Consider the following 15,866-nt stretch of genomic DNA (forward strand, 5'->3'; position numbering starts at 1 on the left):
ATGCAAAAGTCACATAAAGTTGCCTAGTCTGGATTCCAAAACTTAAAACAAAAACCAACCAAACAAAAACCAAAAAAAAACGCACAACCACAGTTGTCACAGCATGTATTGCTGATGTACAGGCTTCTTCAATACTTTAAAGGAGTGTCTGCGGAAAGACTAGAAAAGTTTCTCTCTGCTCCTTTCAGCCCCTTTTGAGGACAAGTGAAAGGTAGAAGTTTTGAACACAAGAAAATAAATGGAAAATTTGAACCTGATCTACCAAAGCCAAAGTGAAAACCTGCAGCAGCAAGCATCTAAAAATGTTCATATTCGGTTTTTCAGTTACTTACCTAGTTTCACAACTCCTAGATATCTACATTTTGAAAAACAAGGATCTGTAACATAACATATCTGTCCCTGTGTTGAGAAGGACTTTTATTTTAGAGTAGTTTGTTTCAAAGGATTTCTGACATGCAGTAAATGATATCATCTTCCTCAAGCAAGAGAGGTTACGATAACATCTTATTCACGTGACTGCTGTAACAGGAAAATTTGGCAAGAATCTCATAGACGGTAGAAAAACTGCAAGGAGAAGAGGGCAGAACCCTTTGTCAAACTGAGTTTCAGTGATCACAGCATAACAGCCGATCAGAAACTGGAAACAAGCCAGCAAACACTGCTAACCAGCCATTCAATTCATCCGACAAAAATGACAAATTACACTATGCTAAGAATTTCAGAATACCAAGCGTTCCACTCAGAACAACAAAACCTCAAGAAAGAAAAAACATCTCCCTTTCCCTAACTCCCCACCAGGTTTGCTCACCCTCAGGGTCAATATTTGCATAACATATCATTGGCTTTCCCCCATCTTGTCTAGTATCCTGCACTGACACACAGAATTTCAAACATTATCGTATTTTGCCTGACAACTCAGTCTACAGGAACAAAGCTCACAAAAGTGGGCTGAGGGACACTGGCACATTCCAGACAGGAGATGTCCAAGCTACAGGAAGGCACCAACAACATTTATTTATAATGCCAAAGAACATATTCAAATCCATAGGGAGAGGAAGGGAAGCCAAGTTGGCTTCCATAGTGGTGCAACAATGAACACCCTGGGAAACAAGATCATCACCATCGAGAGATACAGTGTTCAATATCAGCCCCTTAAAGTCTTCCAAAGCAGGTTAATCTGAAATCACACCAATAAACTCAAATGGCTTTGCTCAAATCAGTGTGACATATTAACTCAGGTACCTTTACAACCGTTAAAATTACACAAGTAATGACCACAAAACAATCAGAATTGTAATTTGAAATATTCTATTGAGCAAGATCTGTTTCCTAAAGCACATCTTGCCTGTCCATTTGTTCATAATTTTCTCTAGTTCTCTATCAAAAGCAGCAGTCTTAATTTCAATTTCAAATGTCCTGGGTTTGAGTGAGTGGTGGGGTTTTTTGGTGGCAGGGGAGGGGGCTATAGGGGTGGCCCCCTGTGAGAAACTTCTCGAAGCTCCCCCAGCTCCAAGTCAGCTCCACCTCTGCACCTAAACTGAGCCAATCAGCTGCGCCTCTGTGATGACCTATTTAAGAAGGGACGTGGTGACGAGCAGCCGGACTGGTGAGCAGGAGTTGTGGCAGCTGCGTGAACACCAAGGTCAGTGGAGGAACGGAGCTAGAAAGGAGGGGGGAGGTGTGCCGGAGCAGAGACCCCCCCGTATCCTGTGGGGAGACGGCAGGGCGGCCCCTCCCTGCCACCCATGAAGGTCTGCGGTGAAGCAGACACGGAGTTATGGCCTGTGTTTTTTCACCTGGTTGATCAAGGTGCTGTGCCCGAAGAAGGACGGGGTCTCGTGGGAAAAGGCAGCCCCGCTGCTGTAATTCAGCGCTGGGAGGATTGCAGCATGCGGGGCTGTCCCACGCCGGAGCAGCTCGGGAAGGGCTGCCGCCGTGGGAGGGAATCCAGTCAGAGAAAGTTGGTGACCCACAATGGAGCAGTGTGGGGAACGCTGCGGGCCGTGGGAGGGACTCACGTCGGAGAAAGTTTGCGGAGGACTGTCTCCTGTGAGAGGGGGACCACGATGGGGCAGGGGGAAGAAGTTCCAGGAGCTCCCCCCACCAAAGATGGAAGGAGCGGCAGCACTGGCTGCGCCCCCCATTCCCTGCCCCTGAGCCGCTGGGGGAGGAGGTGTAGCTATCGGGAGCAGAGCTGAGCCCGGGAAGAAGGGAGGGGTGGGGGGAAGGTGTTCTCAAGATGTGGCAATGCTTCTCACTGTCCTACTCTGTGACATGTTGTTAGTGTCTGTAATAAATGTATGCTCTTTTTTTCATCCCCTAACGAGTCTGCCTTTTGCTCGTGACCACAATGGGTGATCTACCGCTCCCAGTCCTATCTTGAACCCCAAGCCTGGCTCTCCGTCCCTTCTCATTGCTGGAAGAGAAGGGGGAGAGAGTGGCTGTGTGGTGTTTGGCTGCCAACCAGGCTCAAACCACAACACAAATCAAATAGTTTTGAGCAATCTAACAAGTAGAAATTGAAATATCTGTCACTTGCCCCAGAAAAGAAAAAGCTCTTGCATTCAATTTATGTCTAAAGCCAGTATCTACTGAACCTGTAGAGGTGTCAGACGAGAAGGAAATGCAGTTACACCCCCTGTACCAACTATGGCGCAAAATACACCAGACCTTACAGAAGGGGGAAGCTGATTGTGTTTGACATAAAAACTGAAAACAAAACATGTTTCACTCAATCTCACACTCGGAAGCACCAGAAAGCATTTGGCGACCAAAAATCAGGCAACCAGGAGAAAGATGTTCAAGTTGTCTACCCAGCAGTGGGTCATTACACCTGGCCCAACTACAAGCAATGGGAGATCCAGGATCTGTCAAGTTCTCCTCACATCTCCTGGGCTCCTCCTCAGCTGTCAGCCACATGCAGATTTTTCAGGTTACAGATAGGCTTTTTCATACCCCTCTGTAGCTAACAGCGATGACTATCTCTGTTCTGTGCCACCTTCCTGACTCATCAGGATTTGTTCCCTGTGCTCTGTCTCCAAATTAAACCAAATACAAACGTGCTGGGGTCTTGACGACTAGCTACTAATCCAGGCATTTTTAAACACAGGTCATTCCAACAACCCTTCCTCTGTTGCATGAGGTACTTCCACATCTACATGCTTCCATTCACATCCATTTAGCCCTTCTATTGCAATTCCCTACAGGTGTGCCAAGGAAAACATACATGCCTACAGCAGAGGAAAAGGTGGCCAGAACAAAAGGGCAGCCCTTTTTTTTTTTTTTTTTCCCCCCCCAAGTGTCTGTATAAGCTATCTGAAAAAACATACGAAGCTATGGCTCAAAGGCTTTTGTATGGTTCAGTATTGCCAACATCAGAGGTATGGCATTTTTTGCACAAATCATACTATTAATTTTATTGAAAGAAAAGGGATCTCATAATCCAGCAGATCACTGCCTCTACATAGGAATCTCAAATATTTTTAGTTCCGTAAAATCACAGATTTGGCACACATTCTCACAGAGGATCAGAAGAAAAAACTTGCAGATAGCCTCAGCTCTTCATCCAGTTCACCTGATCAAGGGCATTACAGCCATGCAAAAATCGCAAACAAAAATTTCTCTCTAAAATAACTCATTCTACCAACTCTGGATAAATCAAGGAATCACCCAAGAAGATGAAAAAGATCTCTGAGAGGTAACAACAACGTACAATAAATGTATCACATCAGAAGTGTTCTCTTACAGAGAAGTAGGTGGAAATTTATATGCATTTCAGTACAGTTTGTGCAGGAAAAGATACAGCCTCCCAAATGAAGAGTTAGGAAAACAAGTTCTGCCCACAGCTAAAAGGCCCCAGAACACTCTCATTACCCACAGAGACATTTTCAGTTTAAAGATACCAAAAAGCAAAGGATTAGCCATAACACTGGCCATATTTTTCCCAATGACTGATGTACCCTCCCTAGAAACAGGCAACTGAACAAAAGACCACATTAATATCCTGGCACTGAAATCCTCTTTCGCCTCCCCCTGCCATAAAAATAAATATGGTAAATCTCTTCTCCATTGCAAACACTGCCAACAACTGGTAAAAATTACCTTATCTGCTCTCGCTGATGGGGATCCTATCACATCCGCCATGTTTGCCAAAAAGACTAGTCCTAAAGAGCTTTCAGATGAGTACAAAGCACATAGTCATGAGAACTTACTCATCACATATGCAAAAATCTTTTTCAACACACATTTATCACTATAAATAGGTTTAAATGCTTGGAAGATATAGCATCACTAAAGTTATCACACCTTAAAACTAAGTTGATTTTTTGCAAATACGGGTTATAAGAAATACTCCACAGTACCCAACAGTCAAACTGTTACATAACAACTACTTGCTTTGATTACTTTAGGCTGCTCTCTTCTTGCATTGCATACAATATTCCTTCAGAAACTACTGTCCAAACAGCAAAACCACGGTCTCTGAACTGAATTCTGTGCAAACTGCTGTTTCTCTCCTCCTGGCCTGCCTTTCATTATTATTTCCAGTGAGTCATAAAAAAAGTATTCAGAGTGAGGCAAAGATACTCCACCACTGTCCTCCCCCCACCTCTCTCCACCCACTCCTGAGAAAAATATAGTTCTGAACATGCATTCCAAGACACTTCCAGTCCAGACAGCCACTCCCCGTCAGCTGTATGAGGTCATCAATGAAAAAGTACAGGAGCTGTAGAGAATTATCTCCTCAAGCACAAAAAAGAGCTGATAAGAAGCCCCAGGATGAAGCAGTGAGAGCTAAACAGCAGCTACTTCAACTCACAACTATCATCTAAGAACATTCGTGGGTTACAGTCTAACATGAGACTTGCATCGTATCTGACAGAAGCAGAAAGAAAAACCCAAAATGACAAAATCACGCACACAAAAAATTTTAAAAAGGGAAAAAAAACAACCAACTCAAAAAGCAGTATTTGACCCAATTTACATGTGAGAAAAAAGTCTTGATTGGCCTGGAATAAAACAGGAAACCCTCTTTATGCCATGTAGAGTAAGTTCTGCTATGTCAATTAGTGATCTGACCCACACGCCAGATCTAGAGGGGTCATTTTCAGTCAAATGCTAGTTCCTGAAATTTTGTGACTTGGATTATACATGAAGGTATCAGCACTCCTCACACAGAAATATATCTACAAATACATCAATTTATGAATTAACTTATTTCTCTCTTGACTCACCAACTGTAAAAATCCAGTCAGAATTCAGTATTACAATTTTTTTTTTTTTTTTAAAAAAAAGGCCTCGTTCTCAAGTTAGAAAAACAAACTATCTCCAAAAAAAAGTTATACATTTGAAAGAATACATGGGCAAACCAATTTAGAAGTCTCAGATTGCCTCCCATCTAAATCTGACGCTAAGAGGAACACTTTCTTAGGTTCTACATTACAGGCTACTGACTAAATTACAGCAGATGTTCTCTAAACATAACTAATTCCATCTCTAGATCTTCTCCAGCATGCAATACTGACCAGCGATTATTAGAGGTGACCATTATGCTCTGGTGGATTAAATATAGATGCAGGCTAACCTACATAAGGCAAAATAGCTTTCACATGTCTTAACTACAGAATGTGTTTCACATCTAGTCTGGGAACAGTTTAAGATCCACTGCATTATCCTTTCTTTTTCTGTTATTTGCAAAGTTTCAGTAATTTCACATGCTTCTGAGGTAATACAATTAAATGCTCATAAATCACTACACTGTAACTGGGCTGCATACACTCTGGACATTAGAATATGAATGCAAATAGAAATAACTTTAAAAGCTAAAAGAAACCCCACCCCACAAAGTGAGGTTTGCCTAAGTCTGGGAAAACAAAAAAAGAAAAAAAAAAAATAGCTCAGAGATAAACCCAAAACAATTCTCACGTTTCTTTTTATTTGAGGGTGTCGTGGTTTGAGCCTGGTCGGCAACCAACTCTCTCCCCCTTCTCTTCCAGCAATGAGAAAGGACGGAGAGCCAGGCTTGGGGTTCAAGATAGGACTGGGAGCGGTAGATCACCCATTGTGGTCACGAGCAAAAGGCAGACTCGTTAGGGGATGAAAAAAAGAGCATACATTTATTACAGACACTAACAACATGTCACAGAGTAGGACAGTGAGAAGCATTGCCACATCTTGAGAACACCTTCCCCCCACCCCTCCCTTCTTCCCGGGCTCAGCTCTGCTCCCGATAGCTACACCTCCTCCCCCAGCGGCTCAGGGGCAGGGAATGGGGGGCGCAGCCAGTGCTGCCGCTCCTTCCATCTTTGGTGGGGGGAGCTCCTGGAACTTCTTCCCCCTGCCCCATCGTGGTCCCCCTCTCACAGGAGACAGTCCTCCGCAAACTTTCTCCGACGTGAGTCCCTCCCACGGCCCGCAGCGTTCCCCACACTGCTCCATTGTGGGTCACCAACTTTCTCTGACTGGATTCCCTCCCACGGCGGCAGCCCTTCCCGAGCTGCTCCGGCGTGGGACAGCCCCGCATGCTGCAATCCTCCCAGCGCTGAATTACAGCAGCGGGGCTGCCTTTTCCCACGAGACCCCGTCCTTCTTCGGGCACAGCACCTTGATCAACCAGGTGAAAAAACACAGGCCATAACTCCGTGTCTGCTCCACCGCAGACCTTCATGGGTGGCAGGGAGGGGCCGCCCTGCCGTCTCCCCACAGGATACGGGGGGGTCTCTGCTCCGGCACACCTCCCCCCTCCTTTCTAGCTCCGTTCCTCCACTGACCTTGGTGTTCACGCAGCTGCCACAACTCCTGCTCACCACGTCCCTTCTTAAATAGGTCATCACAGAGGCGCAGCTGATTGGCTCAGTTTTGGTGGATAGGTAGGGCGACTTGGAGCTGGGGGAGCTTCAAGAAGCTTCTCACAGGGGGTCACCCCTATAGCCACCTCCCCTGCCACCAAAAAACCCCACCACTCACCCAAACCCAGGACAGAGGGACTCCAGAGTTATATTATGATTCTCGCTGTCTCGGTATTTACAGTAAAACAAAGTAAAAAAAAAAATTAAATTCTTCAAGTGCAGCTCTGGTTCACACCACCAGGACTGTGACGCTCTATGCTGTACTCCACAGACTGCTATTACTTCACTGTCGGAATCTTCCAAGAGGTAGTACGCTAACTCTACAGCTTCAAAATCCACAGGAAAATTGCCTGTATCTAATTTGCAGATTAATTTTGGCAGGATTTAAATACAATATTTTGCACACAACTTGCTTATCTGAGGCACACTGAGCTCACTGAACTGTACAAAAGTAAGTGAGAAAGACTAATCCTGCTTTTCTCAAACTACTTTACTGGTAGCTAGCTCTCTATTGCAGCCCTGTTCTTAACAGGGGCTCATAAGACAGATATTTTAACTAACATACCTCAATTTTTCCAAGTTCAGGTTAATAAGAGAATGGAACCAATGAAATTTATTGCCTTTCTGAAAAACTTCTGATTTGCAATGAAGCAGCCTTGTGACAGTCGCTCTTTGACATAGAATTAGTCTCATTTCCTTCACAGGCAGATTTAAGTTGTAGTATACTATTCTAAGTGTTTTATCTTCAAACAAGAGCTCCTTCAACAACTGATATCTACACCTTTACAGACACTGATGAACCAGCTTTACAAAGTTATGCACAGAATAAGCTTTATAGAGCTTCCCACCTAGCACTAACTCTAGATGCGTTCAATCTGTCCAGAAAGTGATATCCTCTCTAATTCTTCCTCTTCATTCTTCCAGGCACCCCACACCGCTGAAGATAAAGAAACCTGTTTAAGCACATCTTGGATGACTACACCAAATTCCAAGAGACCATGATATCCACCCAAACACTTTCAAACAAAAAGTGGGAAATGCAAAAAGATGAAGACCAGATTTTTTTTCTTTAAACATTAGATTTCTTCTAGGAAACAAAACTTAACTGGGTCACCTGGCTAACAATTTAGGTTTATTTTTGCTTAAAGACACATACAAGTCATCCCAAGTCAAAAAAATTGCTCCCGACTTTAAAGATAGAAAGCATGCATGAGAGAGAGGGGAAAATAATTCTTACAAAAACAGAGTCTGTGGGAAAAACCCTTCAGTCTTTACCACACAAGCACAAAATACTGATTTCTCTCAATGGTGTCAAGATCACAGACGGTACACTTCAATCCTGAACAGATTAAACTAGCAATGAAGACCAAGCAGCATCCTTTCCTTGCTCAACTGGGAATATCTTTGACAAGAAACATCCCCCCCCCCCCCCAAAAAAAAAAAAAAAAAGCAAGTACACGATCAAATTCCATCCTGACACATACAAGAAGAAATACTGCTCAGGCACAATGGAAGTTATACAGTTATTGGAAGACACATGATCTGGGCACTAAAATGCTCATCCCATGCTGGGGCATAACTAAGAATTAAAATAGTTTATACTATCCCAAGGGAAAACCACGGTACCATCACTCAGGAAGCCAGATAAGGAAACAGCCAACAACGTTCTAGTTTCCAACTTGAAAAACCTAAAACATTCCACAGTGAAAGACAAAGCTTGAAATAACCTTTGACAAATTCTTAAGTGCTCATTTAATCATGAAAATGCCACAATACCCCAACAAGCAACCCAGGTAGGAAAAAAGGCTATCACACAACACAGATGAAGAATATTATAGTGCACCAGCCTGACTTCTGGATAAGGACCGCAAAAATAAGTTCTCTCGGGCTGTTTCTATTCCAGGTAAGTATACCCTTACCCTTCTGGGAGCACAAGTTGCCATGTCACAACAGAACAGAGTGGTACGTACAGTTTCACCTGCACTGCCACAGCTCTTCCGTTTAGACTACTCTGATATGAAGACAGAAAACCAAACCAACAAACAACAACAACAAAAAAAAAAAAACAACCAAACAAAAACACAGCTTCAAAAAAACCCAACCAAATAAAAAACAACTACAAAAAAACCCACTAGCCAAATGCAAATATCAAACCTGAAGTATGAAACAACACTTACTCATAAAGCCATTTTTATTCAAGAAAGAGGTATCTGGTCCAAGCATAGTACAGTAATCCCTCTATTCACAATCTTCATTTCAATGTCCTTCATTATCCTGCGCAACATAGTTGCACACTCTGTCTCACTCTAACTGGCCAGAATAATGCCTATTTCACAAGACTGTTGCACATTAGTAGCTGAAGTCAAAAACAGCTAAGTAACAGAAGAACAGTGACAGCTGAAGAAAAAACAAATCAGGCTGGAATACTGCTAAATAAGTACAAGTTATTGATATTCCTCTGATGTATACTCCTTAGCAAACAGGTACTCCGACCAACTTCATTAAATACGCAAAGCTACTGCACATGTGCTGTTACATCAGACAGTTAAGAAATCCAGACTTTTCTGATTTTTAATTTCAGTATGAAATCAGGTGCTAGCTAATTTTCATGTTACCTTCTTCTTTCAACACTTATGGGTTGGGGGAAATCACTTTTGCTTCTAGACTCCGTATATGTTGCTTGGTTAAAGGGATAGCAAGCCTCTGACAATGCTGACGAAATGCAAATCAGCACGATATTGTTCACATCACTGTAGGTGCCTTTACATTATAAAAAAACCTGAATATAAATTACAGTGTCTGAATGTGATATTATAACATTATATATGACAATATGATTACAGGGGAGAGGAGGGGCTGCAAAGAATTGTTCTTCAGCCATCTCCCATCCTGTCTCAGCTGCCTTCAACTTAAAACATTTACCTTCTCAGCTTCTGACACAGGGCACATCAGATAACTTCCTCTGCTATTAGGTCCTCCTCCTTATAGACATAGCTTCCAATTTGAAAATCTCTCACTATGAAGAAATATTATAAACCCTCCCATCCATACCCATATCTCTGAGTAACTGTAATCAACAGCACAAGCAAATTGCTACAGTACCTAATCCACACTATGTCTCAGTTACGCTACTGGCAAAGTAGTCAAATACAGAAAATCTCAGCCCAAGGACATTAATTTCAAATACAATGATCTCTTACAGTTCTGGTTCAGTCGTTGTTGTTAAATAAACTCCTTTCCAACAACTCAGCCAAGAGCCCTCTCTTAGGCTGTACTAGTAGTAATAAAAAAAAAAAAAAAATTCAAAGAACAATTTTAAAAAAGACTGCTCAGTGAGGAAAAAAATTCTTGGGAGTAGACCATGAACTCCAGCCTTTCTCCTCTTGCTTGTGTATCTTAATTATGAAACTAAGGAGTCTGCTCCCCTCCTTCTGGTCATTTAATCTTTAACTCTTACACAAAGTGGTATGGCTTCAGCCATAGGAGTCAGGAATTCACACTCACATACTAAAGAGAGCCTGTAGGCCACTAAGCAAATATGGGTTGAAAGTTGGAAAAGGGGTATTTGAAGCTCTCCAAGCAGACCTTTCACTTAACAAGTAAGTGCTCTGACTGCCAAGGTAGATAGGAAGAAGGCTGTAACAGCATTTTGAGCAACAGAGCTGTTGCCTCATTCTTCACAAAGCACACTGGCAACCATTGGGCATTATCTGAAACATCTGAAGGCTTGTCCTGAGACAAAACAGTGAAAACGTCTTATTTTTGACAAGGTGTGGCAAAAATCAAATGCCCTGCTGCTCAACCTCGTCAGTACCAAGCCAATACCCAGAGGCAGAGATAAGATGGCCGAGAAACTTCAGTCAAAGATGATTCATCTAAAGAGTAAATCCCCAGGATTAAGCAAGACCTTAATGAAAATATTAAAGCTGTTGCTGTATTAGGCATTTTTGCCCGAACTATGGTGCAAATCTGGATTTAGAATTGAACAAAAACCGAGCAACTCTGAAAGCATTTACTCTGAGGCCAATGACAGAAAGAGCCCACAAGTGATAGATCTGGGGCTCCTTCAGGCACCGACAGCAACTACAGCGCAACTCATCTCTCCCTGTCCCGCAGCATTTGCTCCTAAAGATTTTGGATTCAAAGGGAAGGAGTTATTTTGACCTATAGTCAGATCTTCCTCGCTAGTTCAAACCTCATCCAAATCCATACGGATGGAAAATTATTATCTGCTAGTAACTAAGCAGCCTCTGTGAATCTATAGCAGTGACAATTGTTATGAAGCACCCAGGAGACTATAGCACAAACTGAGTGCTCCCTGATCCTTCAAAAATATACAATGCATCCTTAGTAAGGCAGCATAAACTATTAAAATCCTGGAATGAGGTCCTCCTTTATATTCTGCCGGCAGTGAACTTGTTCAAACTCAGCATTTCCTCCCCAATAAAATCACTACAGTAGAACATGCCTGTCTTGCTGGGGAATACTTACACAGATTTATCCAAAATTCACCACCCAGACAGTGGAAGAGAAAGTTTTCTGGTTCTTACACCATATTATCTTTTAAAGGATAAAGGCAGACTGAAGTATTTGGTGAGCCATGACAAAACATGCTGCTGACTTTTTTGAACATGTTTTTATGCATGCTCCATACTTTTCCACTGCTCTGTAAATTATCTTCTGTAGCATACACATTGGCTAGTTTGCCTAGATCTCTGTGGGAACAAGGAAAGTCTAAACTCACAATCCATTTCCTGACTAATTACAAAATGCTCACAGTCCATTTCCTGACTAATTACAAAATGAAACCTGAAACACTAGCCTTACTTTCAAAAGTGTTGGGGGCAGGGGGAGTCACCGATACAAACATTACCTCGCATCTTTAATCTTCTTGAAAACCTGTCTTTGGTCTCAAATCTCAGCTTCAAAAAACATTTTAAACTTCAAGTAAAAACTGCAATTTATACAAAGGCATGAAAAGACCCAACTGTCATGAAGGAAAGCAGTAGACAAACTGGTCTGTCTCATTCCTGCTCTCCACACACAGCATATAGGATTGAATGTTTGCAAAAAGATTTTTAAAATACCAACAGGAAGACTTCATGCATTCATTTTTAATATTGATTCTTTTTCCTTTAATAGCAGACATATAGCATCTACCGTGTTCTGATCACACTTTCTGAAGAATTGTCTGAATGAAGAACTACAGCATGCTTACATGCTTATTAAACATGGCGATGACACAAAAGCTACACACAGGCTGGAAAACCAGAATAAGATCAAAATTATTTCAACATAATAAACAAAGATCAGGAAAAAACAAATTCAGCAGGATCAAGTGAAAGGTAACACACTCGGGAAAACACAATAGACCATATAAACATAGGATGAGGTATAAATTTCAGTAGCACACCTTCAAGCAAAAGGGTTGCAACTCAGCAAAACTCTACTATATCATACCGTTACAAAAATGTAGATACCATGTCATAATGTACGATACTAGCATATCTATCAGGGAACACAAAATAATCCTTGTGTTCTTATAAGCATGGATGTTAACAGCCCTGTTGGAAAACCTCTCTCTGTTTTGGTAGGGCACTTCCAGAAAGACAGAGAGTGAAGTCAGAACAATCTAAAAAAAAGCACTACAGATCTACTAAATCGGACCCACAGAAAAATATGCAAGAATTGGGATTTTGATCCAAGAAGGTAAGTACAAGGGAAATACGTGGTTACGATTTGCATTTTTTAAAGGCTGCAGTTAAGAGGAAGAGAACAACCCGTTCTTCATGGCCTTTTATAAGTAGCAAGGTAAAACTGCACTAAGACGTATGCACATTAGATAACAAGGAGAACCCATCCAGCGCTAGGAACACCAGAGCATTACAGCTACTGAGTCTGTGTTACAAGAAGTCTTTAAGAACATGTTAGATATGCACATCAGGGGCTGGTTGGTTTTGGGTTTTTTGTTTGTTTGATCACTTTTTAAACATGAATCTATATAGCCACTAAGAAACACAGACAAGAGGTAAGCTGCATCCAAAATATTCCCCTTACCAACTATCACAACTTCTGTTAAAGCACCAGCTTTAAAATAAGTTTCAAAACCACTTATTCTTACCTCTTTGCTTCCTCCAGATGACAAAGGTATTCATAGGCTACATTCTGGCGTCGTCTTTCATCCATTTCCTCTGCTGTTAATCTCTCATTATCCAAGACAGCTGCAAATAGTCAAAACATGTTCTCAGGTGTTTGAAGATTGAATGTAACTGAACAGGCACAACAAAATCAGATCCAACCTTTCTCACAGAAAGTCATTACAGGTTTTATTTGATTCAGAAAAACAGAGGATCTACCATATCCATTATTTGCAAACAACAGAAGTGACCCTGTTTCCTTATCCTTCCTTGTCACATAAACTTGCCATCTTCCCTCTTTTTGATTTCTCAATCTGGCTGTGATCCAACTTCTTCCAATTTCTTCGAAACAGTCCTTCATTTTCTTATTTTCTTCTATCTTTGCCTTTCTCTTCCTCAAAGGCACATCAATGACCGTATGTTCCTCCGTCTATCCTCCAATTTTGGTAGTCAAAGATTAAGGAAGGACAACAACATATATTCACATCATATAATCCCTTCTTGCATTTTGTAGTCCATCTCTATAATATAAAGATGGAAACGCTATTCACAATCCTCATGTGGAAGGGAATTATTCAGATCCACAACCCGCATATCATCTTTGGATCAAGCTGAGGACCTACATAGGAGTATATGGCTAAATCTTCCAGATTCTGTGCGTTTAAAGCCCGCCCTTTCCACTCTTAAATACCTCATCCAATGCTCTCATGTCAAAAAAAAAACCAAACCCACAACTTTATAGGTTTTATTGACCAACTTGACAAATAGGAAACGTCTCATATTATTAATCAAAGCTTAGCTTACATCTAAAATGCCTTCAACAAATACACACAAGTCATGAGGTATCAATGACAGCACTTGGAATCAAACAAGATCTTGGTTCAAACTTCAAAGGGTCTCTTAGAAATCAGTTTCAAACACTGCAAAACCATCTTGCCGATTACTCCAACCCCACCCAAAGTTACAAGAGCCTAAAACTATCCCAAACCACAGGGTAACGCCTACCGGTAAGGAAAAGCTCCCTCCCTTCCCTGCTCCCCAACTCAGCCTTTCCTTCTAACTTCGGGCCGAGCGTGGAGCACACAAGGCTCCCAGCACCCCACCTGCTGCCGCCCTCCCTGCCCGGCACCGCACGGTCTGGCCGGCTGGCGCTCGCATCTCCCCGCCGCAGCACCACGCTGTTGCCCGCCTTTGCTCGTTTCTGACTTGGTATCGTAGCACGAGCAAGCATGTCTCTCGGGCACCTCGAACTAAAGTTTCCCTCTCCACAGCACACATATGGCAAGAAGGTGGAGGTGTCCGATCGAACCTGCGTTTCGCCTCGTAAGTCAGGTGCCGTCGCCAAAACACGCGGGAAGGAAGCAGGCCGGGACGGCCACGGTGGCGGCCCCGCGCCCCTCTCCTGACGGGGCGCCCCCCTCCCAGCGGGGGCGCCGCGCCACGCCCTTCCCTCCCCACACCCCCCCCCACGGCGGACATCTTGGGCGAGGCGGGGAGCCGGCCCGCGGAAGGCGATGGCGGGGCAGCCGCAGAACGCCCCCGCACTGCCCACCCACCACCTCCTCCCAGTGCTCTTCTCTAACGCCCGGGTAAGGACATCGAGCTTGGATGAGCCCCCGCGCCCCACAGCGCCCACCCCGCGGAAGGCAGAGTGGGCCGCGCTCTGGGGCCGGCGTAGGGAGCCGGCGGAGCCCACCGCGCCCCTGGGCCAGTCCCAGAGCTGAGGCCCCGCGGCTCCCCCCGCGACTGCCGCGCCCCAGCCTCCACTCCCGGCACCGGCCCCTGGGAGGAACGCACAGCGTGGGCCGGGCAGGGCGTCGCCCGCCGGCCGCGCGGCTCCCCGGACCCCGTGCGCCCCAGCACTCACAGCCATAGTGGGGTCTGGACATAGCCAGCCCGTCCACCTCCTCCGCCGCCATGACGCTGCGCTGGGCCGTGCCCGGCCGGGAGCTGGATGCGGGAGCGGCTGTTCCTCTTCCTGCCGCACCGGGTGTGGCGGGGGAGGAGCCGCCGCTCCGCGCTCGCTCCCTCTCCCCGCCCCGGCCGCACCCTGGCCGCCTCTGCCGCCTCCGTCCGTTGCCGAAGCGGGACAACTTGCCCTCGGCGCCAGGCTTAACTCGGCCCCGTCCCACCACCCTTACCCCAGCGGACCCCGTCCCGGCTGCCCTGCCACACGCAGGTCCCCGAATCCCACCCTGTCCCTCCTCGGGGTGTCCCCCTCACCTTGGCCCTGGCCCACCCGTAGCCCTGAACTTTTCTGTGAGCCCCATTCATAACACCCAGCTAAACTCTGCCTGCCCTGTTACACAGGAGGCAGCCCGGGTCCAAACAGCCATGACCACGCATCTACCCGCTCAACTCTTGAACACACAGCCCCACCCTGGCAACCCCTGTGCCTACACTGCAGCCACATCAGCTCAGCCTTGGCAGCCTGGCCCCCTTCCACACACCTTGCTGGGCCAAGCTTGTGTAGGCGCCCTTCTCTTGCCAGGCTTCCCAGGTGCACCAGCCCCCCTCAATAGCAAAACCTGGCCTTGCCAGACACAGTTGTGCCCTTCCACGAAGACAGCTCTGCTGACCACACCGCGGTAACTCACTTGAAATGTTAGCCATGGTTTGAAGCAGGGTGCCCTGAAACATCAGCATGCAACAACAGCGACATTCAGCAGCACTGCCACAGGAGATAACCATGCCCTGAAAGTTCCCTTCCCCTCAGTGTATGTTAAGCTCATCTATAACTGTTGCTTTGCCTAGTTCTTGTTCAAGAGTACTGAAGATGCCACCATATGTCCATTTTAATTGGTCCCATGAATTCCGATGCCAGGGTATAAGCTTATTACTTAAGAACAAATTAAGTAATTTGCTAGACCAATAGCCTCTACTA

At 44.5% G+C, this 15,866-nt stretch overlaps 1 protein-coding gene across 1 annotated transcript in view; it reads right to left on the reverse strand.

The window, feature by feature from the left end:
• The window catches only part of IQGAP1 (IQ motif containing GTPase activating protein 1), a 77,956-nt gene extending 62,960 nt beyond the window's left edge, over positions 1 to 14,996 (reverse strand). The window contains exons 1-2 of the mRNA XM_042804225.1: positions 14,850 to 14,996; positions 12,967 to 13,066 (exon numbers count right to left, since the gene is read on the reverse strand). Coding sequence (XP_042660159.1) covers positions 12,967 to 13,066; positions 14,850 to 14,901 — 152 coding nt within the window. The 5' untranslated portion in view covers positions 14,902 to 14,996. The remainder of the gene's footprint in view (positions 1 to 12,966; positions 13,067 to 14,849) is intronic.
• Positions 14,997 to 15,866: the final 870 nt, after the last annotated feature.

This window comes from Tyto alba, unplaced genomic scaffold, assembly GCF_018691265.1.
Source record: "Tyto alba isolate M040663 unplaced genomic scaffold, T.alba_DEE_v4.0 Super-Scaffold_41, whole genome shotgun sequence".
Classification (NCBI taxonomy): Eukaryota; Metazoa; Chordata; class Aves; order Strigiformes; family Tytonidae; genus Tyto; species Tyto alba.